Genomic DNA, 26,887 nt, shown 5'->3' on the forward strand with positions numbered 1-26,887 from the left:
GGACATGTCGTCAAGCGATGCGACCCCGTTTTAGCACCCACGTCTTGCCGTACCCATAAAGTGATGCTGGTCTCTTTTCTTCTTCTGCCCTTTGTTTGGCTTGTTGCCTCGCCTCAGGCCGAGTCTGTTTCTAAACAAGTGGTTCAGATCTTGAACATATTGGGTCACACAACCCAGTGTCCATACCTCCCTCTCTCGCTTGCCCTAGGGTCGTCAGTCAATCAGACTGTGAGATCCTGAGTCTTGTCTGGTGACAGTTTTCTCAACCATGTTGCTTTTTCAGACTATATGCCAAGTGTGCATATAAGACCCTGCCGCCCTTCATCGTAATTTGTATTTGGCATCCTTCTATCCTCATCTAACCATTGATACTCACTCGCACTGCTCCTCTTGCCGGACTAGGCACATTAAACCAGACACTGCACTTTTCACTTTTCACTTTATTGCTCTCGACTTCTTGGTATCTTCTTATCTCGAGCTCGCCTTAAGGCATAATAAAGTCATCCCTTTAGCCCAAACTTACCACTATCGTCATGGCGCCTCCAAGATCTAGCCGGGTACGGCCTTCAGAGGTTGCAGCTGATACTAAGAGGAACTTTATACCGCTTGTGAAAAAGAACTATGGCGAGATGTTTCCACCATACTCTTACCTCTACCGGCAGCCCATTGCACAACTCGCCATCCAGCGTCAGAAACCTTCAACACGGCCACCAACGTTCAGAATCGATGTTGGAGATCCGGTCATGCAGGCATTGGCCTACGCAGGCATGGACACACAACAAAGCGAGGCCATGGGTGGCCCCCGCGTTCGTATTCCTTTCATTTGCGCTGCCAATGAACGCAGGCCTGGAGGGGACTGGGAAACTGGATGCGTCGGGTATGAGGAAAAGCTATGCAGACGAAGCAACCTTTCAGCCACACTCAATACACCTTGGCCAAACTCCCCAGAGTCCAACAACTATCCCATTCCATCACAAGGCGGTATCTTTTCGGATGCTGTAGTGGTCTGCCGTGGTCCTCACGATCGTTACGATAGGCTAGACAGCTGGTATGACCTCCCCGTCGTGTCAGTACCACCGACCAGGTGGCCAAAACTCAAGGACAACGGCCTCAAATACTCTTTTGCAGAAGAACGTGAGATGACCCGCGATAAGCTTCGTGGCGCTCTCCGCATATGCCTTTACAACGGATACGACCGTGTGGTCATTGGGGACTTTGGTTTGGGCAATGGATATCGCAACCCTCCTCAAGAGCTGGCAGAGCTCTGGCGGGATGTCTTCCTTTTCGATCCTGACTTACGAGGGCAATTTGCCTACGTGGTCTTTGTCTTTGAAGACCCTCAACAAAGTACAATGCGCCACATTCTAGATGAGATCGTTAAAAAGGAAAGCGGCTCAAAGAGCAAATCCAGATCTGGATCATCAACCTCATCTACGACAAGCAAAAGCCACAGCAATGTCCCTACTGATCGCCAAATTTTTGAACATGTCTTTGATCCCGCAGAGGTAGACCGAGTTCTTCGACAGCCTGATCCACGATACGGACTTGGTATGATTACAACATGAGCTGGTTTGTGTCAGTCCAAGACAGATCCCATAGTCCCTCATAAGACTCAGAGCCAACTGAGTCAGCGTCTCGAGCGGGGCCAGAGACAGGGAAAACAAGTTGTCTCAGATATGCCCATATGACAGATCTCGCAGTACTCATCTTTCTGAGACCAACCGACTTCGTGGGACCCCTGCGAAACGTTTCTTTTTCGACTCAACTGCACTTTTCCGCGTATTATCGGTCTGCTAAAGAACAAGAAAAATGTTGAGCGCTTAGAAGGATCCACGAAGGATGTATTGTTTTACAACAATTATATCAAGGATCCCGGAATGCAACCGAGCCAAGCCAGGATGAGTGATGTGTCACAGACGATTCTTTTTGTTTCATTACCTGTTGTGGATCGCCTTCAGTTTAATGGCGAATTTCTTTTTGGTGTTTTGGATTGATGGTTGGCGCCTTATTGATTCCCGATCTACAAGTGGCCTGTCAGGCTTTTGTATCATGACGAATGAGAGATGGTATTGGCGTTGGCTGTATCACAGATATATTTAGCTCTATATTTTAACGAGTGTTCTTTGTCTATCATGTTACACATTGGATTATTGAGTGTACTTTTACTGTCTCTGTCCCTAATGCTACCTGTGGATTTGATGACTCGAACTCGGTCAAGACGACAGCGGTGACTTCTCAGAAGCACCGATGACATTTCGGTACGAGAAAAGAGGAACGTGACTCAAAAATCTTATTCAAGACGAATTCATTGGTAGCCCCTATTTTCATGTTGACTTCTGTTTTCCTACTCAAGACAAAGCAATGGACGAATGATTCCTTACCCAGTATAATCCTCCTATCAATTCAGGTTGAACACAGTTGAACCCTGATATGCTGTCATAGCGTGTACCTGCGGGCATCCTTTGACGGTGGCAAGGCCAAAGTTGAATACGTACTCTTCGAGAAACAAAGCCAGAATGCAGTGCGTGTTGTCAGACAGCCTGATTGAGTACCGGGCACTTCTTAGCCGGTCAAGAGATAACTGCCATTGTTTTTTCCCCTCGATGTCAATCGCCGATCACACAGTGTACTTCCTAGTCGTCATTATCCTACCCGTACGGGACAGAAAACTCTCTTCATCGACACAGTACGGTGCTATATCGATGCAGGCCATATATACAGCGCTTACACGGCTCTTCCTTCGCGTGTAACATCGACAGGCGGGTTTTCAGCCGCGGCCACTCGCAAGGGGGGGAAGAAGACTACACTGAACTTGGACAACTGCAGAACCAGATGCATGTCGAAGATCATAGCCACAGGACTAGCGGCAGATCATTTTATGCATGTCTAATGAGTAAGATAGGGCTACGCAAGCAAGGGCTTATGTAAAACATTCTCAAGCCAACATGACTTTCATGGTCTCTTCCATGCACAACCCCAAGCCTCGATATCTTTGTGTTCCCATTCTCCACCGCCTCTTCATATCGTGTATACAGTAAACCAAGTTCTCAAATAAACGTTTGTTTACTCCTCCCCTTACTATCCCTTCGTTGCACATATCTCGATTGTGCCACCATTGCACTGCATATGCTCTCGTCGCGTTGCATCGAACATGCTTCTGCCACGAAGAGGCGCTACAATGGCGTAAAGACGGTGAGGAATATGGAATCAAGAAACGTCAAAGCAAGGATCAATATAATAAAGGGCAACCTCCGGAGTGGGGAGTTTTGTTTCAGAACAGTTATGCAGAAAGGCGACATGCAGTAACACCAAATTTGACTGACCGCCAAAGTGAAACTGAGAGATAACAACGAGGAAATAGGAGGGAGAAATAAGAAAAGAGGTCTACTGCAAGGGATGAATCACAATCTTTCCCCTCTTACAAATAATGACATAATCATGGCTCGTAGTGTTGCAGTGATTACTGGTAGATGTCTGCGGAATCCTCGAATTGCAAGTGTCTACCAGTACTAACCGAGAGGAAATTAATAAAAAGAAAAACAAAAAAAAACCCAAAGCTTTGGGGAAGTGACGAAGTAAAGGTGATTCAACAATGTAGGTCGGTGTGTTTCGTGCTACCTACTATTCAACATCTTTCATTCTCCTTTCTCCTCTCTTTCACCAAATTTTGATTTTGCATTACTCCATATAAAAGACCGCTAGTCAATACCCGATTCTATTAACAATGCTATCAGTTCCTACCAATAAGATGGTCTTAAGCCTGCAAAGTTGGACAAGGCTGCTGAGGAGGTCTCATCGCCCTCCTTCTTACGCTGTCCGCTCAACTTGAGGAATTGTTAGTGTCAGGTTCCTGCGACTGGTTATTCAGAACTTACCTCCAATTGAACACCCTTGTGAATATGAACCAGCCAGTCCACATAACTCTGAGCCTCGTTGTTTCTGTCCTCCACAAGCATGCGGGCAAAATCAAATTCAGCACCATCAATACCTTGTCTGGCAAGCTGGATCGTAAGACCCTTGGAACCCCGCATCGTACGAAGAAACTCGATGATGTTGCGAACTTGAGCATTCAAGTGTGTCTCAAGTTGTGGTAGAGCCGATGTATACGGATCCAAGCTCTTGAGGGAGTCCTTGTCCTCACCGAATAGATCAGAGATGAGGTTAGGGGATGTTTGGGAGTGGAACCAAAGGAGACATTGTTGGCCATTGTCCACAAGATACACGCCGCCGGGTTCCACTCGAGAGAATGACGTGCGAATTGCAGGTGGCATCTTCAGATGGCCTGTCTCAGGGTCGGCGAAACCTTCTTCGGGTGCCAGATTATGAACAGGAATCATACGGGGGTACAGATACAAGCTGAGCTCAAGACCTCCCATGGAACGAAGCATACGCATTTCGTGTACTCTGCGGTCGGAATTCTCAATGCCACCCTTGATAGCTCGGCATTTGATGAGACCGAGAAGATACATGCAGTACTCTTTGAGTCGCTCGGGCATGACAAGCTGTCCTGGTGGGTGTTGCTGAGAGGCATGTTTTCTATAGCAAGCAAGAACATCAATAGCCTTCTCGCTCAGCCAGTGGCGAATATCCTTGAGGTTACTTGACGTCGTCGCCAGCTTCGTGCTAGCCTCCTTGGCCAGCATACCGATTACGGCGTCTTGGTCAACAAACTTGAGGCACTCACGAATACCTTGCTCACGCACACCTGATTCCTTAGATGTCTCGGTGACGCTAGCAATAACGTTGGAGCACCGCACACGGCGTTCGCCAGAAGCTGTGGTATAAAGGAGGGCGGACTGAAAATGGGCATCCAGCTTGGAATCCAGTTTTCCATCGTAACTGAACGTGACACCCATCGCCTTGTCAGCGTCAATAACACCGATCTCCAAATCAGCACCGAACGTGTGCTGGATAAAGTTTCCATGGTAGCCAGCAACTTGAAGTCCGTTGGAGCATCGAACTTTCATGAGAGCCTGGAAACCAGTTTCACGGGTCACAGCATGGGAAATCTCAAGCGACAGTTTTCGGCTGTCCCTCCCAGCGATGAAGTTGGGATAATAGAATGTTTCTCCGCCGGTAGTTGCAGCAACGTGACCTGTTAAACATGGTTAACGTAATTTCTTAGACTGTCGTGAGTTCAACTCACCGATGGTAGCAATATCGAGGTAGCCGCCCGATGGAGCAGCGAGGAAGAAATCAACGCCTACTCCCGAGGCTGCCATTTTCTCAGCGACCTTCTTCCAAGCTGGATGCTCGGTTGTGTAAAGCTTCTTATCTATTTCGCCTCCAGGTTGGTTGCCATTATCACGCAAAAACAGGCGACCAGGGCCCCAGGTCGGTAGGGCAGAGCATGATGCCACCACCTTACCTCCCGTGGCCTCAAGCGCAGAAAGTGCCGAGTTCAAGGCAGCCAAAAGAGCGGGTTCGGGGTTCTTGATTGTTGAGAACATGTCTGGCAATCTAGTCAACAGAGACGTAATCACATCCTTGGACTCGTATGGGTCAACAAAGAGTCCCTCGCTCAGGGGTACAAAGGGGTCCTCAAGATCGGGCATGATCATCATTTGGGCTTGATCAAGGGCAGGCTGTGAACTGTTAGTGAGGATATTCGGATGATTGTGGGGGCATACTCACGTTAACATTGTAGAAGTGAATATCCTTGTCATAAGTGACAAAGCCAATCTTGGTACCTTCTGGTATTCTACGTTTCGGTTCTCCGTTGTCGTCCAATTCTTGGTCTTCGCCACCATATAGAGCGACACGGATACCCTCGCAAAACGCCTCGACATAACCCTTGTTGTAAGATTCTTGGGTAACATCAATAAGGAACAACCATCGTAGGCCAACTGGCTCCCTGGTCCAGTACTCCTTAGGTACCACAAACTCCACAGTACCACGGCACAGCTCAGGACGACTATCACGGTCAACTCGAACGCCTTGCGGGTTGGTCGCAGCGAAATATTCAGCAGGGGTTTCGTTCGGATATGAGCAGAGGTTACAGACGAACTTGTTTCCGCCTGAACGGAACATCATAAAGGGGTTCATGTAAGCTCGGCATCGTCTACAACGTGGGGGGCCGGGTTCGCCAAAGTCAAGTACTGGAACATCGGGCTCTCCAGCCTGCAAAGGAGCCAGAGGCTGCAGAAGAAGTCCGAGCGACAGTCCCGTGGCTTGTAGTGCATCCTGGGTTGCAGGGATATTATTCATGGTAAGTCGAGTGTACTTCGGGGATGAGTTGCCCTGATCATGGGCAACAAATGAAACTGTGGATGGCGGTGGAACATGTCGTTCGAATGTCGGGTATACGTTCTTGAGGTAGTATTGTTGCAAAGCGTCTCGCGAGGCCGGTACACTGGGCAGGTCATCGGACGATACTCCTTTGGGCCCGCTGGTCGAGATGGATGCCGCATCGATGCCCTCACCGACAGGAGGCTGAGTAGCCATAGGGCCAGGACTGAAGGCCGGTGCACCGAACTGACTCTGACTTTGCATTTGGGGGGTTCCCTGGGGACTTCCAAATTGACCCCCGAACCCAGGGCCACCTGGAACGCTGTCGAGAAATTGGGTAGCAGAAGTTCCCACTGCAGGCATGCCATTGAAGGCCTGTGAAGATCCGGTAGCTTCGACGGTATGATAGGCATGTCGGTCCTTCTTCTTTTTCCTCGTTGTGCCGTGTCCTTCTCCCAAGCTCATCCCACCCATCTGAGCAGCCAGCGAAGCATCTAGTGGAGGCGCAGCTTGGCCTGGAGATCCCTGAGTTAGGGGAGGCGCATATCCATAACCTGGAACTGGAGCAGGGGATCCAGTCATGGGAGGAGGAGCTTGTTGACCTCCGAGATACTGAGGTGCACCATATGGTGATGCTTGTTGCTGGTAAGGCGAGGGAGCGATGGGTGGTTGGAATTGCTGAGGATTGGGCTGCGAGGTTCGATTGGGGTCGTTCGGGTCAATGACCTCACCCTGGCCGAGGGCGTGGTATTGGGCGTAGTCGGCCATGGCGGTGTTGAAGTTCGGGATGCGAAAAGGGCGAGGAGATCGAAGGTGAGTACCTATCTGTCTATCGGACGAGCATGTGCCTGCCCAGTTTAAGGAGACGTGGGGCAATAGATAGTAGAATGATGTGTAGCAAAGCTCAAATAACAGTGGAAAGAGAAATCAACAATAATTATATGCCGAAGATTGCAAACATGATCTCTCAAATCCGTTCCTAAGCTGGGAATAAGGTATTCACCATAAACTTCAGGAGTAACAAGAAACGAGTTGCTATCTTCGACGATAGGTGTCCTGCCTCGCTGGCCTTTTCTGACTGCTCCTTCCGAGTGGACATTCTAGGCGATCGTGTTCCGTATCCCGCCTTGCCTTGATTGGCAAAGCGTCTAGTGTCATTCTACCGATGCACTGTAACACGACACTGTGATCTATCGAGTGGGTCATGTGACGCAACCTGTAACCCAGCCTCGCAAGTGTAAGTGAAGCCGTAGGGTATGAATGCATTTAATATTTATGAACCATAAGTAAATGTACAAAGGAACAACTATGCGTTCCGTTCAAGATATAATACTTGCCTGAATAAAACTGGGAGGGTCTGTAGAAGGTTTTTTTTTGGTTTTGTTTTTACATTTCCAAGCGATCATCTCATCTACTTCACCGTTCATCCTGGCTCAGTGCAACAGTGCTTTGAATATTGGGTTTGGTGCATCGTGACGTCTAGAACCTCTACGCATGTACCAAAATTAGATTTGGCGTCAACATGTGCGATCGATTAATGTCATCAATGACATAGCTAATGAGAAACTAAATAACACTGCTAATGACTAAGGGTCGCCCGCACGAGAGTTGGAGAGCGTAATTGCCAATTACATTGGACAGGCAAACGCAGGATCAGCCAATTTCAACCGCCAACCTAAGCTTGAGTTATGAATCGCTGGGAGGAGAAAAGTAAACGCAATGAGAACAAGTCAGGTAGTATATCCAATACTCTAAACTTGTATTTAACATTTGGCGGGTCGAGAAACTTGTTGCAATAGACGCCTGCAATCACGATACCACATCGTGTGCCCCTCACCTGACCTCACCTGACGTAGCGCGTTTACTGTCAAAGAGGGAGACATGGTGAAAGAGAAGCTCGAGTTAGATTGGTACAAAGAAATATGTGTGATGTAAGTTATAATGTCTCTTATTTTTATGTGACACGAGTTTGTTTTGGTATGTTGTTTTATGAATGGAAAATCTCAACGATTGATTTGACCCAATGTTGACTCTGCACATATGTCAACCTTCAAGGCGGAAGGTATATAACAAGCTGTACGAAGTCTTTAATCAATGTTTTATTTTGAACTAAATGATTTAAATGCACCTCTAACTATTATCGTAACTTATTTAATCTTAATATTTGATTTGTATGTGTGACGCGTAACAGATTCTTTCATCAGGTAGTAATTGTTGGACGCCTCCGACCGTGTAAGTCGTGATGCAACATCTCTGCGCTTTCTCGTGACGATGAAGGACTATCGTTCAATAAAAAAAAGTGTACAAGGAACTCAAGTTATATGTTTACATAGTTCCATGCTCAGATCAGAAAAAATATTGATGTGGTGTGGTGTATTTGTGTTTAATGATCAGACAATGGTGGGATGTGGATAGCTTCAGATGCGACGCGCGAGGTTGTGATTTAGACTTGGAAGTGACTTTGCGCGATATGTGTTATATTTCGACTAAATGAACGCAGAACAATGTCGAAACAACACTATCGGGGTCGCTCTTTCTCATGAAGACATTGAATAGCTCTGGAAAAGCAAAAACATCACGCTATCGGTCGTAATCCGGAATGCGACAATGAGCATGGCTCTTTCAATCGTCTCTCAACGGTCGTCCAGGGTGGGAGATGCCTCATTTATCATACGCAATAATTCGACGAAATCTCCACCTTACGCCAAGCAAAAAAGATTGCCCTAAACTCGCAAGAAGACGAAGAGATCGACTGATTCATCTCGTTAAAGACGACGAGCGAAGAAGCGGGAGAATCCAAGGAAATGGATGTTCGGGGGCATGAGTTGCGCTCACATTTTGCCAGACTCTAGATCACACAAAGGTACACCTCACCCGAGGTGATGTCTGGACTGACCAATAAAAAAATCGGTCAGTGCCCAGGTATGATTTTGGCATTTTTGGTGCCCCATTTCCTTAAGTGCCATATCTTGGAGGGTCCAGGCTTGGCATCCCCTCAAATCTGACCAGCTGGATGTGGCTGGACCAAGTTATGCAGAGAGCTTCAACCAATCCGCACACGCGATAACGAGGCTCATGTGTTTTATGACGATCTTCTTGGCCTTGTGCACTCTTTTGTGCAATCGCATGCCAACGGGTGTTAAGCATGCATGAGCATTTTTAATGTGGCGCTCAGAAAAATGCCCCTCTTCCCATCTGAGGCAAGTGGGACCCATTGCAGGGCAGGCTAGTAGCCCAGATGAGTCGGGTGTGCACAGGCGCCGTGCAGCACAGCTCAGTCCCCGTCGCGAAGCTGTAAGAGCGCGGGACAGACTAGAGTGAGAGCAAGAGCTACCGTCCCTTTACTGATTGCGCTCTGCCCCCGCTGAATATATAAACATGCCCCGTCCCCTCCACGCGCCCGACGACATAATTCTGTCTGTTCCTTGATCCCTTACACATTAAACGTCTTTCAGTTCTTTCAATCGTCTCAAACGTCTGTTCCGCGCCTTTGCTCTCATCTCCAACGCATCCATCACTTGTCTATACACAAACCGTCACAATGCCTGCCAAAGCTGCCGCCGCTCCCAAGAAGGCCTCTGGCCACGCCAGCTACCAGGTGAGCCCAATTCATTCATGGCAATACAATAGTCCGAGTTATTAACATTTTCATTTTAGGACATGATCACTGATGCTATTGTCAACGTATGTGAACTCTGAAAACTCCTTGTTTCCCGGCGCGTACACCATCGCGCATTTGTCTCTCGGTCGCGCATGAGGCCATCGCCACGCGCCAGCCCACCCAACATGACCCGTCTTTTCATTATGTTTCACCCACTAACGTGCTTTCTTTCGCATCAACAGCTCAAGGACCGAAAGGGCTCTAGGTAAGCCTCCCCATTTTCTTATTTCCTTTGGCGCTCTTGCTATCACTCCTACCTTCTCCTTCAGTTGCTGACTCGTCACACAGCCGTCAATCTTTGAAGAAATATGTCAAGGCCAACAACACTCTCAATGTCACCGACAACATGTTTGACTCTTTGTTCAACAAGGCCTTGAAGGCTGGTGTTGACAAGGGTGTATTTGAGCAGCCCAAGGGTCCCTCCGGCGGTACCAAGCTTGCCAAGAAGCAGCCTGAGCCTAAGAAGGCCGCCGCTCCCAAGAAGGTCGCCGAGAAGAAGGAGAGTGCCGAGAAGCCCGTCGCTAAGAAGCCCGCTGCTAAGAAGGCTGCTGCTCCCAAGAAGCCCGCAGCTGAGAAGAAGGCCGCTGCCCCCAAGAAGGCTGCCGCTGAGAAGAAGACAACTGAGAAGAAGACTACCGACAAGGCCGAAAAGACCGAGAAGGCTGAGAAGGCTGCTCCTGCTAAGGCTGCCCCCAAGAAGGCTGCCGCTCCTAAGAAGGCTGCTGCCCCCAAGAAGGTGTGTACTGACGATCCGACTACTGTTGACCAAACACTGACCTTTGTCCCAGACTGCCGACAAGGCTGAGAAGCCCGAGACAGCTCTTACAAAGACAAAGGCCGGCCGTGTCGCAAAGACCACAAAGGCTGCCCCCGCCAAGAAGGCCGCTGCACCTAAAAAGGCAGCGCCCAAGAAGGCCGCTGCTACCAAGGCGTAATCTGACGCTGAGTAGTATTGAACTTTAATTAATGACGACCACGGCGTTAAAGGATCTGTTCACGGCAAGGGCACGGGAAGTATGGTTACTGGAATTTCGATGGTTTGGTTTGGAGCGGGATTGTTTGGCTGTTTATTTGCGCACGTACGCGAAGAATCGCGTCTGTATGATTCAACCCTCAGCCATCTCATGTTTTGGAGATGGTACACTCGAATTGAGGGTTCACTTCTACACGATCATGCCTCTTTGTATTATATCCCGCATGACATGGCAGTTTTCATTAGGCGTGTCAGGTTTGAGACAATGCGAGCGGTAGAAGGTCGACGTGTTTTTACGTTGAGGGCAAAAAGTCTGGGTGAGGAAGGGCATGGAGGGATGCGGTTATACCACTGTCGCTGTTTTGAGTTATCTGTTTTAGGGTACGCATGAATATTACCAACACGATCAAATTTTCAAACTATTGAGCCATTCTGGTGATCTGCTGAAACTACGTGCGCGCATGGTTGACGCGCTGGCTTAGGGCTTGTTGACGTGGGTAGCGATGAAGCGTGTCTCAAGTCAAACTTGCCAGGGGTATATACAGCATGGGACACAAGCGTGTTGTGGCAACATAACTAAGTGATAGAATAGATGGGAGGGAAAGGCGGTCTTGGGAAGGTCAATACTGACTGAATGCATTTTCAGCCCAGTGTCTGGTCTGTGTACAAAGACTCGATTACGCGTCAACGAGATGCTGCGTATAAGTCAGACTGTCAATTCCTAGGTAGGTAGTCAAAGGCACATGGAATTCAAACTGAATTCGAAATAGCAGTAACGAACAAACTACGGAAGATCTATAATATCAAGCAATGTCTCATTCCCGGTGACCGAGTATAGGTGTCATCTGTCCTGAGTGAGGTGAAGTGTTGGTTCGACCGCTATCTGGTGGTTGAGTGTGTTGCTGACCAGCTGGTATGAGTTGTAGTCAAGAAAAGTGGAACTGCGAAACTTTTAGCTGCGTTATCCAGTGTATGCGGTATACATGTTACTTTTGGTGAGATTTACTATACAGTAGGTAGTCTTCGCACATTGTCAGCAACATACACTTTGAATTGTCTTCCAACCTCAGACTCAGACTCATAACTACTCGTAGGAGGGGTGTGATGAGACATTTCAGCTATCTTTGTCGTCACGGCTCACGTGCCTTAGGTGCCAGACCAACCTACGCGAAGCTTAAACGCTTGTACATGTACTTGCTTCTAACGCAGATTGCCGAGGCCAAAGCTACGGAGATACGTACATGATTATAGGGACCTGCCCGCCGGTGGGACAACGCATTGAGAGAAAAAGCTCAACGTCAGTGGTTGCTTGCTGCCCCTCGTTCTACGGTAAGCTCTTGAACTTGGATGGCCCGTGCTCCTTCATGCTTGTAATGCAGGATCATCGCTCAATCTCTTCCCTCTTGGACTCTATCAGGCCAGTCAGTAAAGTCTTCTTGTCCAGGTTTCCCTGTCATCTCTTACATATCCAGAACACAGGCCTTCCGTTTGTTCAGTCAAGGGACCCCCTTGAAAGTGATCTCATCCCCGCCACCTCACTGTTCCGTTTCATTTCGTTGCCTTGCGTTGGCTCGGACCGTTAGCGATCAAATCCAATACGCAACAGCCCTGAAGGCGCTGACGACTTCAAGCCCACTTTAAAACGCATCTTCAGTGGCATCGCCAGATTTCCCAGTGACTGATGAACCTTGGTCTGGCTTGGTACTGTACCTACAGGCAGGCAACTGGCCGGCGTTGCATCGTGTACCTTCCCACTGCTGCTACCTACCCTCCAGCTCTTGACCGACCGATCGTTCCGGGGCCAAGGCTACCACCTATTTTGCCTACTAACTCTGTGTGCCGTGCTGTGCTACACCTCAACGCAACGCCATTTCTTCACAAGGCTGCCTGCGAGTTGTATTCATCCACTAACTACCTGACCTCAACTGCTCGCCCTGCATCGTCTACACGTTGCGCTCTTTCTTGTCGCTTCCATTGCCGCCTAACCTCCACCTGTTGGCCGCCTACCTAATCAAGTGCTTGCCCGGCTGTGCCGAAGATGGCGGGCAGTCTCAGTTCGCATGCGCCTTGACCTATTATCGCATCAGACTATTTCTCATTCCCCGCGTGACGCAACGATAAGCTTGAATTATTGCAAGTAGAGAAGAGGCACGCCAATAAGATCCTTAAGCCCCGCGCAAAGAGTTCACCATGGCGTCGTCCAATCCATTCCGCAAGAGTGCTGCCTTTACGGTAGACACTGCTACCTTGTCAAACACAACATCATCCGCCGCCGCTCGTTTCCCAGCTCTCGACTCATTCGAAACGGCATCTACTCCACCACCTCCGACTAGCTTCCAGCAAGCAGATGCCTCAGCAATTGACCACAACTCCAAGGTCACCAAGAAAGTTCGGGTTCTTTCCCCCCCACCACTCTCCCTCGACCCTCCCGAATGGGCATATACATCGCCTACCCTTGCGCAATATTCTGCGAACCAGCAGAGCGAAAACGATCCTTTCGATGCAACATCCACAGATGACAGCGATCTCGACATGGTGGCCGCTGCCCGCAGACAGGCCATGACTGGCGGTCAGGGTGCGGGAAATCCTTTCAGTAAGACAATGAGGGATCTCGATTCGCCTATTGCCGAACAGAAACTCGAGCAAGAGCGTAAAGAAGAAGGACATGCGCTCAAGGTTGCCAACAAGGCGAAACAATCCTTGGATGTCAGCTCTTTCAAGCGGTTACTCATGACGGGCAATTCAGAGTCGGACAAGACTTGGGGACTGGCAGAAAAAGATACGAGAGACCAGCCTTCAGCTCCTCACAGAAGATCACACGAAGCTCAAGAGGCATCTCTTATATCTCGAGATGCTTCCGACATCCCAGAAGATGAAACTGGTCAAGAGAGTGCTTCTGACTCAAGTGCATCAGCTCGAGTCAGTTCAAAAAGCAGCAAGAAACCACCACCGCCACCTAGCTCACGGCATGGAAAGTCGATTAAGGCGAACTTGGTTGGGAGCCAGACACCCCCAGAAGCTCTTGCGACCTTATCACCATCAGAAGTTAACAAGCCGCTTCCGCCTGCTCCCATCCGAAGAAGTTTGGATGAGGAAGGGGAGTCACCATTTGACCGCGAGGCAGCCGGTAAGGTCCCAGGGACCAATGCTAATACGGGTACCACATCGCCAGGACGTTTAGGAGGTGAACGAAAAGCAGTCCCAGCACCACCCCCACGAAGAGGGCATGCGAGAGCAGAAAGCAAAGCGAATACTGCGCATCAATACCCACAGAACGACGAGAACCTGTCGCGATCATCGTCTATGAGATGTCGGCCGGAACATAAACGTCAAAATTCCCAAGCAGGAGCTCCACCACCACCACCACGGAGGTCTCATGTCTCAAAGCATTCCACGCAGTTACCGACGGGTATGAACTCTAGCCTTGCAGATCTGAGCCAATCGTCCTCTTCTCCAGCCCCGTCTCTAGACGTTGACTTGAGTACGACTTCGACTCCATCACAGCTGCGTCAAGGCTCGACGCTTGACCTGGTCTCCCCTCGAGATGGGCAGCATCCAGCAACAAAGTCTTCGGCTCCCCCACCACCACCTGCACGAAACACTTCCGTCAGACGGCCCGCTAGCATTCGAAGTGTTGAAAGCAGCAGCCGGCGAGTTTCGTTTGAAGCAAAACCGCATCACCAGATGGCTCCGCCCCCACCTCCTCGAAGGCAGCGAGGTAGCAGTAGAGGCAGTATAGATGGACCAAGAAGGACGAGTTTTGATAGTGTAGGCAGAGCTGGATCTAGCCAAGTTCCCGAGGAGGAACATGACGGAGTGCCAGAGATGATTGGTTCGGGTCACACATCACCAAAGTCAACGAATGAGCCAGGAAAGAGCTTTGACATCCTGGCTGATCTCGACGCACTTCAAAGGGAAGTAGATGCGTTGAGGGGCAAATTAGGGTGACGAGGAATGCGTATGATGAAGATGCATGGAATTAAAGGATGGCGGAATGTTGATGGTTGTACAAGAAGAGCGTAGCAATATGCAGTTGAAGCTCCAGTCTCACTGTGAGCCAAAGAGGAGCAGAATATTATATGGATTTGATATTATGCGGGCGTTTTCATGGAAAGGGCTCTGGTATGATAGAGCCATGTGATTGGTGTCGATTTCATGTCTGTATGGGAAAAGTGTTGTATAAGCAGCTTATGATGTAAAGGGTGGTCTGCAGCTGAACTGTTAGAAGTAGACAGGCATGCGTTCGAAGCTTTAGCACAATGGATGGATGGCTGTTTGGTGATCACGATGAGCCCGAGTTTGCAATATGTGTGTGTGTGTGTGTGTGTGTGTGTGTTTCCATTGAACTTTGGTTCTGGACGTGTTGTGTTGTGTTACTCAGACACAGCCACACACTCTCTATTGATGGACTTAGATGTGAGTCGTCGGGGACTCCATGTTGCGTGCTAAGTTAATTGCGGTTTGACGTCTTGAGCCCCGAAGGATCCGTGATGACTTGAGGCGTATGACCTTGGGTGCGATGCAATGCTTACAATACATGGATAGAGAGGCATACATACTAGATAGTATGTGCTTTTATGCAGAAGCAAGCATATCAATAAACCCAGCATTAAGAATTAGATCAACAAATGGGCATTGGATTTCATCATCAACCAGTTTCATTTTCTCGTCTCTGTACAAGTCACAATCGTTCGCTGTCAATCTCGTTTGTGTCAGGTCGCATTGGGCAAAATGATCAACATGGTTAGAGGTCAGAGAAGAAGAGGGGGAGGGGCAAGTCTGGCATCGTCCTTTAATTCTGATTGGGAGAAGCAATGATCATCGCTGCGACTAGGGGAATTTTGGCAGAAGGGCGCACGGAAATGGAGGGTTCTTTTATTCGAGAAGCTTGGGGTTGGCGTCAGGGATCATTTAATAAATTGTCACCACCGCCTCGTTTACAGGGCGAAGATGGAGGGAGGGAGTCGGTGAGGGGGGGCCAGAGAATTGGTCAAAGCACGACATATGCTTATTCATTCATTCATTCATTCATTCATTCATTCATTCATTCATTCATTCATTCATTCATGTCAATGGTACATAGGTAATTACATGTCTGTCTATTATAGAGATTGATTTATCATACAACCTATCTAGAAAGAGTCGAGATGATTGACACAAAGCTGTCCATCAAGAAGACGCTATCCTATCATTCGCGTAGTAGTCAATACATCAAATATCGTCATGTTTCAAATAAACAAACGGCTACTAATACATACTTCGGCACATGTACCGCAGCCAACCCAAAAACAGACTGGACAAGCGACCCATGCTTTACTACGGTACTTATGCCTTGGTAGTATAATATAACTAAGCAATGGGGACCCTCACATGGATCCATGAGACCAAGAGCCGACCGTTCCCCTCTTTTCAACGGCTCCGTTCTAATGGTAGCTCAGTTGAAACACTATGGGGGAGCTTATGGATGAATGGATGGATGTATGTATGTATGGGTGCCTCGCTTTGAAGAGATCCCTATCACGACACGACAGCTCAGGTCGTGCCACGCTTGAATGAGCATGTAACTCCACGACTAAAAGGTATATCCTTCATCAAGGTATATCTATCCGACTTGGGACCTTAGCGATCTCCTTCAACCTGGCAAGGTAGCATCCACCTTATCTCACCTCGTCCCTCTTCCTCTTCCTCCTCCTCTCTCTCAAACCTTACTCTTCTTCTTATTTCCCTCGCTTTTATAACTACTCCATCTTCCCTTCTTCTCAAGCGCTCGACTCTCCCCTTATTTAAAAATCCTTTGTTAATCCGTATTTTCTTTCTTGACCATTGTTGATCCCAATTTCTGTATCTAAGACTTTGTCTACCTCGGCTTCTGTCTACACTTACATGCCTCTCCACTTCGCATCCCGCTTCTTCCGTGCTATATGATTACACCGGCCCCCTTGTTAAATCATACAGCAAACTCTCATCTTTTCGTCACTTCCTAATCGAAAATGTGCTACTCCAATCTCGGCACTCTCGTCTGCCAAGCCTGTGGTCGTCGTGTAGGCGAACAGCCCGTGGGAACTTCACCCTGCCTCGCCATCTGCGGCAAATACGTCTCGCGCGTCACTGGCACCGTCGTCAGCGGTGAATGCGGCGTCTGCAGCGAAGCAAAAGAGCACAGAACCCAACTCACCACGAGGCTCAACCGTGCTTTTAGCAAGTGACGCATTGCGGCATTATCCCAATCCTTCAGACCATACCCTCCCAAGTCATCCATCTGCAAGGTACCTCATCTTTGCTACAGCATACAATGGTAAGCTCTGCTTACACCTTATTGGCAAAAAGTGACCCCTGGACTGACGTGTCAAGCAAGGATGACATTCAGGCTCTACGAACTAGAGTTGAGGTGAATGGTCTGGCCTGGGACTCGGCTTCCAGGACATGGCTATATCCGTTCGAAAGCCGACACTTATACAACAACGAGACCATACCACACACTAGTTTTTTCTTATCTGGTCCCATTTCACGCTTTACGACTCATGCTCTTACGATATGCACGGCGGCGTTTACGGCATATGCTCACTTTGGCTTTTTTTGGTTTGCGACTTAGATGGAGTATGGGTGAGAGGTCTGTGAGTCCAGCAGTGGAACAGGTATACGACAACTGGCTCACCTTTTTGTAATTTTCTTTACTATACCCAACATGGTTGTTGCTCATTGAGTTCCCGATCACCATGTTTTTTGTTCACCATGTGCCACGCGGCACAACATCGTGTGGAGTCTTTGTCATGGGACCTTGATGCAAAACGACGGTGTACAACCGACTAACGTGATAAGTAGCGCACACTATATTGTAGCTGGCTCATTGACCGAGGTTATAGAATCTTACTATCATCGTAGGCTCGTTGATCGTAATGTCGTGCAATTTTCTTGTTTGGTTAATTGAGATAGCGATGCCATTTGCATTTTGCCGTCTATATACACAAAACAGATTTATAGCCAAAATCCTTTGTCCAACCCTCTAGCCTAAGACAAACCATCGTATCCAAACCCATTTTGCGATTCAGTACCAACGTAAATATGTTTATACTATGCCCCAACCCATATTTGATCCAGGCTCCGGGTGACAAATCAAGATTTACAAGATCATTCATAAACCTACAAACCCTCGTACAAATGTTGCTGCGGGTGGTATGGAAGTGAACAAGACAGTGATTGTTCCAAACAAACTCATAGACAAACTCGACAAAGCCGCAGCTCGAGGGTCAGTCCGTAACAGCACGGACGTCGCGATGGCGCTCGAGTTAACGCCCAGTGTCACTCCGCGAGTCACGTAATCATCCTCGGGAACTCGCAGCCAGCGCAATATACGCCCTCCAAGTACAGCGCCCAAAATCCCACTGATGATAGCCAACGCAGCTGCTGTATTGACATCGCCACCGAGGTTCACAGTCGCGGGGACGGCGAGTGCGAGCGTCAAGCTGCGCGATGCAAATGCGAGACTGCGGGCTGCCGAGATTCCGCATGCGTAACACAAGGGTGGGTATGCCAGCAGAGAACCCACGCTGATAGCAACGTTTGGCACGACAATGGAGATGAAATGCGTGCGGAGCTCACGACGGTACTGAAACATGGGCAAGGCGAGGGCCACAATGCTGGCGTCGAGAAGAGTACCAAAGACATCTCCTGCACCGGGAAGAAGATCCTGCTTCTGTGCTGCGCGGCGCCATAACTCTATGTACTTTGCTCCAGTACGGTATGCGTGAAGTGTTGACGTCAAGCTATCGGTGCGAATTGCTGCAAGTGCCCATATGATGAACACTGTTGCGAAAGACGATACTAGGACTGGATGGAGGAACTGTTTCCACTTTGGAGGAATGGCCATGGCAGCAAACCAAGCGAGAACGTTGACAGCCAGATGAATAGGCATACCGTAACCGGTCGAGTAATATATAGGGATGCCAATGAAGAAAAGCAGTCCCGCGAATGTCGCCACATCGATGTTTGCTGAAATACGCGCCGCCCACAACTCGACCTTGGGCGGCGGCAAAGGAATTTGTGGGAGGACAGTAGGTATACTGAGAGATTCAATTGAAGTATCAGGAGCATTACCATTCGAGTAGTGATGTTCCTGGAGCCGTAACTGTGGTGGAGTCTGAGGACGGGATGGCGCTGCCGAGGCTGGCCCTGAATTCGGCACTGATGCAGATATAAGGGGAACCTGGGAACCGGCATGAGAGATGCTTGTACGGCGCGAGATACCAGGAGTCTGAATCTCACACATCGGAATGTCTGGTGTCTGACGACCGAGTTCTTCAGCTCGCTGAGATTTGGAACGTCTTGAGACGCCGAGAGCAAGTTGAAGAGTACGAGTGATCCAGGCTACCAGAGCCATCATGACAAAGAAACCAATAACTACTAGAGTTAGACATGTATCGAACATTTTGTCATATTCCAGACATACTGAAAATTGCAATTATAATCATGACCTCGACAATTCCTATGGGCGGACTTAGAGGTAGGAGGACGAATGATGGCGTAAAGAAGACACCCATCCATCGAAGTGACCAGCCAGCCTAGAGACATCAGAGCCGCGTGCGTTGTAAAGTGTGATTGCCATTGACTTACGGGTACATCGATAATATTGATCAACTCTCTAGTTTTATGAGTCCCTAATGATGACTCACTGGCGATGAGGGCAAGGAATAGCAACATCATGCAAGTGACAGAAGCAGGGAATGCAACATTGAACTTGTGAAATAGCGAATCGATCCCAAAACAGGCTGCAAGCATTACTGTGATTCCCAGTGGTACATAGAACCAGGCACGCAGGAATTTGGTGCTGTTGTTTTTGGCAGCCTGTGTCCCGCAATTAGAAATGGGTTTCCTTTTGGAAGCGATGTTCTGACCAGTCTGATGGCTTGAGCCAATCGAATAACATCGTTGGAATTTACTGTCATTTTGCCGTGTGTGCATGTATTCAACTCGTCATATTTCGTCGAGGGAGCGTATAAAGTGAGCTGGCCTAGTAGGTAGTCTACCGAACGCCCGAAGATCCTGGTCATGTGTGTTAGTCTTGGCGATCCTTCCGTCATCAATTATCAAAATAAGAACCTTTAAGTTGGACGGTTAATTATAGACAATATGCACATAGGAGATGAGATCTTCACCAGCGCGCACTCTTTCTGTCTGTAGTCCTCTATTTATGATTCGGCCCTGCGCGGGAGGTTCGGGTAATCGTTCCGAAGGCACAATCAAAGATACCTAGGTAGGTACTAAGGTAGGTAGGTACCTGGTAAGGAACGGACTTGAACTACCGTGATGTGGTTATGGCAAGGAGCAACTGGCGATGTGCTTCCTCACAATATATATAGCAGGAACGGGCTTTCAGATTACCCACTTACCAAATGCGTGATGTATTGGCCATCAACCACAGAGATGTTTTTCCCAACTGCAAACCCTTCGCTTCCCTGATATTGTTACCCAGTTCCGACCTTAGTTATCACCTGATCATCATATCATATCTCTTTACTAAGTATGTGATATTCAAATCGGTCCGACGTCTATGATATGAATTCTTCTTCAACTCGTGCAGAGAACCTACAACCGACCAAGGAAACCTCGAATACAAGCAACACCTACCTCACACCTGGGTATGGGGCAAGCCGAACACATCGTCGTGCACCGAGGTATCGGAATGCTTCAAAGATACTTCAAGGGCAGATTGAATGCGGTTCTGAAGAGATAGACGTTGCTCTGCATGGTCCGTCGTTCAATATGATGAACCAAGACCAAGCTATGCAGTCTTGTCCAGAGCTGGGCTGTCGGTATAGCCATTCGTGGGTAAGCTTACCTGACGATGATCTGTGAAGAATCTCTTGTTGAAACAGGGTTATCCAGCATTCGGCCCCAGCTTCTAGAGACCCTCACAGCAACACTTACCAAGGCGGCCCCTTGTCTCAATCAACAACTCCGACGAATCTGCTGCATCGGCTGGATGGTCGCCTTCGACAAGCGTACTTTGAATCTCCCTTTGGATCAAGTCGATCACTGTCCATTTCTTCACTGGACGACTCGGCAGACGATTCCAGATCCCAAGCTGGCAAAGAGCGCAGACGAAGGGCACGCGACTCAGAAGTTAATCGACATCACAGCAACTCGTCAGCCGACAATTCGGCATCGGTCCCGATCATGTCGGCTCCGGCAGTTCACCAAGGAACTCGTCAGTTGGCTGTGGCGGGGGTAGTCCTGGGGGCATTGGAGCTGGACCGGCTGAGCCTCATGGCGAGAGTAGACGAAGAAAAAGGGAGGTTCAGATCCAAGTCCAAGTCAAAACAGAAACAGAAGTCAGGTACAGAAGAGGCATAACGTCGAGGTGTCAAGGGGGGTTTCCTATCCGAGCCAGCTTGGTCTGCAACTCTCGTCGATCATTGGATGAGACATGGATTCCTTGATTCATTGGGTACGTAGCATAGCTCAGCTGTATCGGTATACAATCAACACACCCCGAATTAATTATCGGCAAGATTGTTTATGGACCCGAAACCACCCAAATCAGGGCAATGTTTCTCATGCATTCAATTGTCACTCGCATGCACTTGATCCAATCGGTGATAGTTCAAGGGTCGTGGGATGCCTCGGTTCCGGGGTCAAAAGCTGGGGTTATAGTGACTGAGGGGCCGGCTCCGGTTCGCGTCGGATGACTTCATCTAGTGGACTTCTATTGCCGGCGCCCTTTCATCAGTCAACTTGAGCCCCGAATTGCTTCACCTTTAAAACTACTCGATCCCGCCCGGCGATCTGGTTCGGTTGCAGACAATAACCAATTCGACCTACAGTCTTTCCCACATAATGTTTCGCCCTATCCTCAGACAATGCGCTCGAAGAGCCGCCACTCCTCTGCGGCCATGCGCTACACGAACATTTGCCTCGGCATCAGGACCAAGCTTTAACTGGGAGGATCCCTTGGCCTCTAATAACCTCTTGACTGAGGAGGAACGGGCCATTGGAGATACTGCAGAGAGATACTGCCAGGAACAATTATTGCCCCGCGTTCTGAGTGAGTTACTTACGACTCGATTTTTACCGGGACTGCGCTAATGTTCATGGCTTTTAGAGGCCTACCGCGATGAATCCTACGACCCAAAGATTCTTGAGGAGATGGGCGAACTCGGACTGTTGGGTGCTACAATCGAGGGTTATGAGTGTGCAGGCGTTTCTTCTGTTGCTGGTGGTCTGATCACCAGAGCTGTGGAGAGAGTCGACAGTGGCTACCGATCTGGCATGTCCGTCCAGTCTTCATTGGTGATGGGTGGTATATACGAGCATGGATCTGCTGAGCAGAAGGAGAAGTTTCTCCCTAAAATGGCCAAAGGCAAGTTACTTGGTGCCTTTGGTCTAACAGAACCCAACCATGGCAGTGACCCTGGAAGCATGGAGACGGTGGCCAAGCCGCATCCTACAAAGAAGGGCTACTACTCTTTAAGCGGTGCAAAGACATGGATCACCAACAGTCCCATCGCAGATGTGTTGATGGTGTGGGCAAAACTTCAGGAGACTGGCAAGATTCGGGGTTTCCTAGTAGAACGTAAGGACTGCCCACCAGGCACCCTCGAGACACCAGCCATCAAGGATAAGAACGGCCTTCGTGCTTCCATCACAGGAATGATCCAGCTCGACAACTGTCCTGTGCCAGAGAACAACATGTTCCCCGAAGTCGAGGGTCTCAGGGGTCCTTTCAGTTGCTTGAACAACGCTCGATATGGCATTGCAATGGGCGTCATGGGTGCTCTGGAGGACTGTCTCGCCCGAGCTCGAACATATTCTCTTGAGCGAAAGCAATTCAAGGGTAACCCTCTTGCTAGGTACCAGCTTGTGCAGAAGAAACTCGCCGATGCATCAACAGATGCTGCCTACGGTACACTCGCAGCCATCCAGGTTGGTCGCCTCAAGGATGAGGGCAAGGCGACGCCTGAGATGATCAGTATGGTGAAGCGACAGAACTGCGACACTGCTCTACGAAACGCTCGTCTCCTCCAGGAGATCTTTGGAGGTAATGCGGCCAGTGATGAGTATATGATTGGTCGCCATGTGGCAAACCTGTTTGTGACTCAGACATACGAGGGCCAAAGTGATATTCACAGTACGTTTAACCTTATTTGACATTTTGACAATTGCTTACAAACATATCACAGGTCTCATTCTTGGTCGAGCTATCACTGGTATCCAAGCGTTTGTATAAAGCAATAAAATAATTGGTAAGGAGGCGAATATAAATGCATACCCATGTTATAGATGCTTGGAAATCAAAACATAACCCACAAACGTATGCTATCCAATCACGTATTCTGTTCTTGATGGTTCTCAAACAAAGCTGCATGAAAAACGGCCATGTCTAGCTGCATTGCTAGCCGACATGGATGTCTGGTCTTATTCCTTTATTTTGACCTCCAATGCTTGGTGTTGAATACCCACTTGGCTTATGTTAAAGAGAAACCCTTGACCCTCACCGCAGTTCAAGCCAAGTGACGTCGTTGGCGACATGCCATCCACAACTTTGAGGCCAAGACTTGTAGGGAACGAACCGGCGATGCCGTTCGAGCTTCCGCATCCGCATCCGGGTCCAGGCACGGGAGGCTTTGACTGTGCACTTCTTCTTACCGTGATCCCCATAGCGAATACCTATGGGTAACAGGCGCAATCCAGAGTAGCCGCACTTGCTAGTTGACGTTCGACTAGACTAGGTACATAATAGAGAGATGAATCATGAGCAAAAATAGCGGAATCATGTGGAATCCCCATAACAAAGAATATGGTTTTCCTTGCCGACCTCGGCCGCCACTTGTACTGTACATGTAGTCCATCCAGTATTACTCACCATTGCTGAACTTGGGCTTGGCCACCCCAGCTGTGTAGATACCTGTTTAGATGGTGTCTAGACCATTCCTCTATGTATCAAGTCATGGGTAATAAGCATTTAATACTACCTACCTAGGTAATTACAAGCCATCGAAACCGGGCGAAGGATATGGCGACCATCGGCAACAAAGCCAAGCCTACTACATGCTGGCTACCGTTATGATGCCCTCCACTGTTATCAAAGCCCAACGTAAAAATCTGTAGCCAGCTGTTAGTGCTCGGGTACCACTAAGCACTGATTCGCTCCCCAACCTAAAAGTTAGTGGCGGTGTCCTCCATTTCAGCGGGCTGAGGCCCATGTGTGGCCCAGTCACAGCATTCGAGCGCCTGAAAAACCTGACTTTTCGGGCTTCCAGAATCCAACCAGGCTACAAGGGCAGGTGCCAACGCAGCCACTCACTCCTTCCGATTGTTCTTTGTTGACCCTCCTGTCCTGCTCCTGGTTTGGTTCCCCCCTCCACTCTCCTGCCTGCTCCTCCCACTTCTCAGGTTTCCTACCTTCCCGACCCCATTCTGAACGAACCATCTTCCTCCAAATCCCGCCTCTTCTACTCTTTCAGCCTTGACTGAATTTCTTTACGCTGACATATATTCGACAATCCAGCAACCTCTCTCTATCAACACATAAATACGACTTGGTCTCCTGTTTTACTACATCAGGACGACCTCTCCTTTGCATATAGTGCGTTGCCTTGAATCCTACCCTTTTCTCTCCCGACCGCTCGTCTTGACAACCCCTCGACTAACGCTTGTCTCAACCCTAGAACGACCGCGATAACCCGCAACACCTATCTTAGATACCCCCTTCTACACATCAAAAATGGCTCTCAAGCGTATTAACAAGGAGTTGACTGATCTCGGCCGGTAAGTTCGCTCTCGTACAAAGTCTGAGGGGTCAACCTGGAAGCCCAAGACGTCAGGTGGGGGCAACTTGGTAAGCGGGGTCTTGAAGTGACGACCTGCGATACCATACCGAAAACCCTTGATGGCGTTGAAGCCCTCACGACTATCTCGTCTTCACGATGAATATATGCTGACTTTTTTTCGCAGAGACCCTCCCTCTTCCTGCTCCGCTGGCCCTGTTGGCGAGGATCTGGTAGGCATTTCCCCTCTACACTGATAAGCCTGTGGCTGTCAAAGTCATCATGGCTGCGGGATGTCTCCGTCCTGCTCTATGTAGGACATATTCGATCACGCGACTAACATGCATGAATAGTTTCACTGGCAAGCTACGATTATGGGTCCTGTAAGCTGCCCCCTGACTTGGTATGAGGATGCGCTGCCCGGCAATACAGCTGGCTGGCTTATGGGCGGACGAAGCCCTCAGCCGCATGCCGGTGCATCCGTATCCTCATCCTCAACCAGCAAACAAGAAACATTTTGGCTGACCAGAAATCTTAGTCTGACTCCCCTTACTCCGGCGGTGTCTTCTTCCTTGCGATTCACTTCCCCACCGACTACCCCTTCAAGCCTCCCAAGGTGAACTTCACCACACGTATCTACCACCCCAACATCAACTCCAACGGAAGCATCTGCTTGGACATTCTCCGAGACCAGTGGAGCCCTGCTCTGACCATCTCTAAAGGTATTCCGACGCTGAGAACCTCTTTGGTTAGTACTCAGAACTAACATGTCAACTAGTTCTTCTGTCCATCTGCTCAATGCTAACGGATCCTAACCCTGACGACCCTCTGGTGCCTGAGATCGCCCATGTCTACAAGACTGACCGACCCCGATACGAGGCTACAGCCCGAGAGTGGACTCGAAAGTACGCCATTTAAATGACGACATGGACGAAGGCGGTTGGACCTTGAACCTTGGGTCGATTTGTTTTCCCCATCATGAGCGACGTGAAACGATCGAGTGGAAGCTTCGCACGGCGTTGCGATATGGCTTTAGTCGGCGTGACCTAGAATGATGTTTTTGCCTGTATCGAGGCTTCAACTGCGGTTGACGAGACAGCAAGCAACGCTGAAGGGAGGAAAGACACCAGACAAACAGACTAGTTACTAAGGGATATCATGCAGCTGGATTTTAGGTTTGCATTGACGATGTGTTTTTGGCATCCAGAAACAGGCAGCGTATACAATTTGTCTCTTTAACCAGCAACGATTTGGCTGCGAATGTGTCGTGATGATTGCAAATGTTGGTGACATGTTGAATACTTGATGCCTAGGCGCGAACAATGACCGAATGAAGTTCAGCAGGTGGCCACTAAAGTAAGAATACTACGTCTACGATGCACGGGAGTTAAGCGCTGACAGGGTCATGGTTGATGACGAGAAAGGTAACATGGACCGCGCTACTGGTCAGGGACTCGAATTTGGGCACCTGATATGTCTCGAGATCTATCTAGTGTGGAGATGACGACAATGCTTGTATGGTTGATATGTTTGATGTCCTTGTAGGAGAAGTCGCAGTGGTTCTAGAGCCACGTGCAGACGATGGAGGCGAGACTATAGTGGCGAGCTGAGAACAGTCTTGGCAAGTAACTGCCAAGTTGAGTTTACGATTCGTAAGAATACGTGATATGAAGATATCCACATAGATAATAACAGTGCCGAGATGGTACACGTCTCGGATGGGGGACTGAAACGTAATGAGACAAAGCTGCAACGGGCTGCTGATATGGGCCATATCTAGGTTTGTTCATGATGTTTCCAAAACTTTGGAGAGGCAAGTTTGAGGATACGAAGGCTTGCTGTGGCTTTTGGAAACAATTGTGGACCGGAGAATTTTGGATCTTGTTTAGATGTGAGACGGGGGAGGTCATCTTGACTTTTGATATCGCTGTCAATACAACATTAATATGTTTTAACTATTGAGAGCGTAGGAGACGTAATCAGCAACACATCCTATAGTAGGTATCTTAGATCAGTTTAGAACCATCTCCCCTTTTGCACATTCATGCCTAGAGATCAAGCTGTGATATCCTCACAGCGCTCTCGTCGGTGAAGCTTCTAGTCACTATCTGCAGGCCTCCATGACTTTCTGGGTTCGCACTAGCAAGGATATTAGATGTCAACGGCTGCCGATGGAGATGATTAAGTTAAGCCCTTGCTTCTCGATCCCGCATAAGTAATTAATTAAATCTTCAGCAGATAGATTAATAATTAATCGTTGCC

General features: G+C 48.8%; 9 protein-coding genes across 9 annotated transcripts; 6 read left to right on the plus strand and 3 right to left on the minus strand.

Annotated features, from left to right (window-relative positions):
* Positions 1-533: 533 nt before the first annotated feature.
* Positions 534-1,565, plus strand: FPOAC1_009520 (uncharacterized protein; the record flags this gene model as incomplete). The annotated part of the gene is made up of 1 exon (XM_044853946.1): positions 534-1,565. One exon carries the CDS (start codon positions 534-536, stop codon positions 1,563-1,565), a length of 1,032 nt encoding a protein of 343 aa, XP_044706616.1.
* Positions 1,566-3,737: 2,172 nt separating this feature from the next.
* On the minus strand, positions 3,738-6,996 carry FPOAC1_009521 (uncharacterized protein; the record flags this gene model as incomplete). Its single annotated transcript, XM_044853947.1, has 4 exons — positions 3,738-3,824; positions 3,876-5,095; positions 5,147-5,585; positions 5,635-6,996. 4 exons carry the CDS (start codon positions 6,994-6,996, stop codon positions 3,738-3,740), a joined length of 3,108 nt encoding a protein of 1,035 aa, XP_044706617.1.
* Positions 6,997-9,769: 2,773 nt separating this feature from the next.
* On the plus strand, positions 9,770-10,824 carry FPOAC1_009522 (uncharacterized protein; the record flags this gene model as incomplete). Its single annotated transcript, XM_044853948.1, has 5 exons — positions 9,770-9,826; positions 9,886-9,912; positions 10,072-10,094; positions 10,178-10,625; positions 10,678-10,824. The coding sequence occupies 5 exons, from the start codon at positions 9,770-9,772 to the stop codon at positions 10,822-10,824; spliced, it is 702 nt and encodes a 233-aa protein (XP_044706618.1).
* An 879-nt stretch (positions 10,825-11,703) lies between these two features.
* FPOAC1_009523 (uncharacterized protein) lies at positions 11,704-11,975 on the minus strand (the record flags this gene model as incomplete). The annotated part of the gene is made up of 2 exons (XM_044853949.1): positions 11,704-11,803; positions 11,869-11,975. The coding sequence occupies 2 exons, from the start codon at positions 11,973-11,975 to the stop codon at positions 11,704-11,706; spliced, it is 207 nt and encodes a 68-aa protein (XP_044706619.1).
* Positions 11,976-13,052: 1,077 nt separating this feature from the next.
* Positions 13,053-14,810, plus strand: FPOAC1_009524 (uncharacterized protein; the record flags this gene model as incomplete). Its single annotated transcript, XM_044853950.1, has 1 exon — positions 13,053-14,810. The coding sequence occupies one exon, from the start codon at positions 13,053-13,055 to the stop codon at positions 14,808-14,810; it is 1,758 nt and encodes a 585-aa protein (XP_044706620.1).
* A 3,184-nt stretch (positions 14,811-17,994) lies between these two features.
* FPOAC1_009525 (uncharacterized protein) lies at positions 17,995-19,804 on the minus strand (the record flags this gene model as incomplete). Its single annotated transcript, XM_044853951.1, has 4 exons — positions 17,995-19,259; positions 19,309-19,420; positions 19,473-19,703; positions 19,754-19,804. The coding sequence occupies 4 exons, from the start codon at positions 19,802-19,804 to the stop codon at positions 17,995-17,997; spliced, it is 1,659 nt and encodes a 552-aa protein (XP_044706621.1).
* A 610-nt stretch (positions 19,805-20,414) lies between these two features.
* FPOAC1_009526 (uncharacterized protein) lies at positions 20,415-21,212 on the plus strand (the record flags this gene model as incomplete). The annotated part of the gene is made up of 2 exons (XM_044853952.1): positions 20,415-20,687; positions 20,745-21,212. 2 exons carry the CDS (start codon positions 20,415-20,417, stop codon positions 21,210-21,212), a joined length of 741 nt encoding a protein of 246 aa, XP_044706622.1.
* A 483-nt stretch (positions 21,213-21,695) lies between these two features.
* On the plus strand, positions 21,696-23,085 carry FPOAC1_009527 (uncharacterized protein; the record flags this gene model as incomplete). The annotated part of the gene is made up of 3 exons (XM_044853953.1): positions 21,696-21,903; positions 21,961-22,986; positions 23,039-23,085. 3 exons carry the CDS (start codon positions 21,696-21,698, stop codon positions 23,083-23,085), a joined length of 1,281 nt encoding a protein of 426 aa, XP_044706623.1.
* Positions 23,086-24,582: 1,497 nt separating this feature from the next.
* On the plus strand, positions 24,583-25,543 carry UBC1 (Ubiquitin-conjugating enzyme E2 1; the record flags this gene model as incomplete). Its single annotated transcript, XM_044853954.1, has 5 exons — positions 24,583-24,626; positions 24,813-24,858; positions 24,979-25,107; positions 25,164-25,347; positions 25,404-25,543. 5 exons carry the CDS (start codon positions 24,583-24,585, stop codon positions 25,541-25,543), a joined length of 543 nt encoding a protein of 180 aa, XP_044706624.1.
* Positions 25,544-26,887: the final 1,344 nt, after the last annotated feature.

The sequence above is a fragment of the Fusarium poae genome, chromosome 3, assembly GCF_019609905.1.
Source record: "Fusarium poae strain DAOMC 252244 chromosome 3, whole genome shotgun sequence".
Classification (NCBI taxonomy): domain Eukaryota; kingdom Fungi; phylum Ascomycota; class Sordariomycetes; order Hypocreales; family Nectriaceae; genus Fusarium; species Fusarium poae.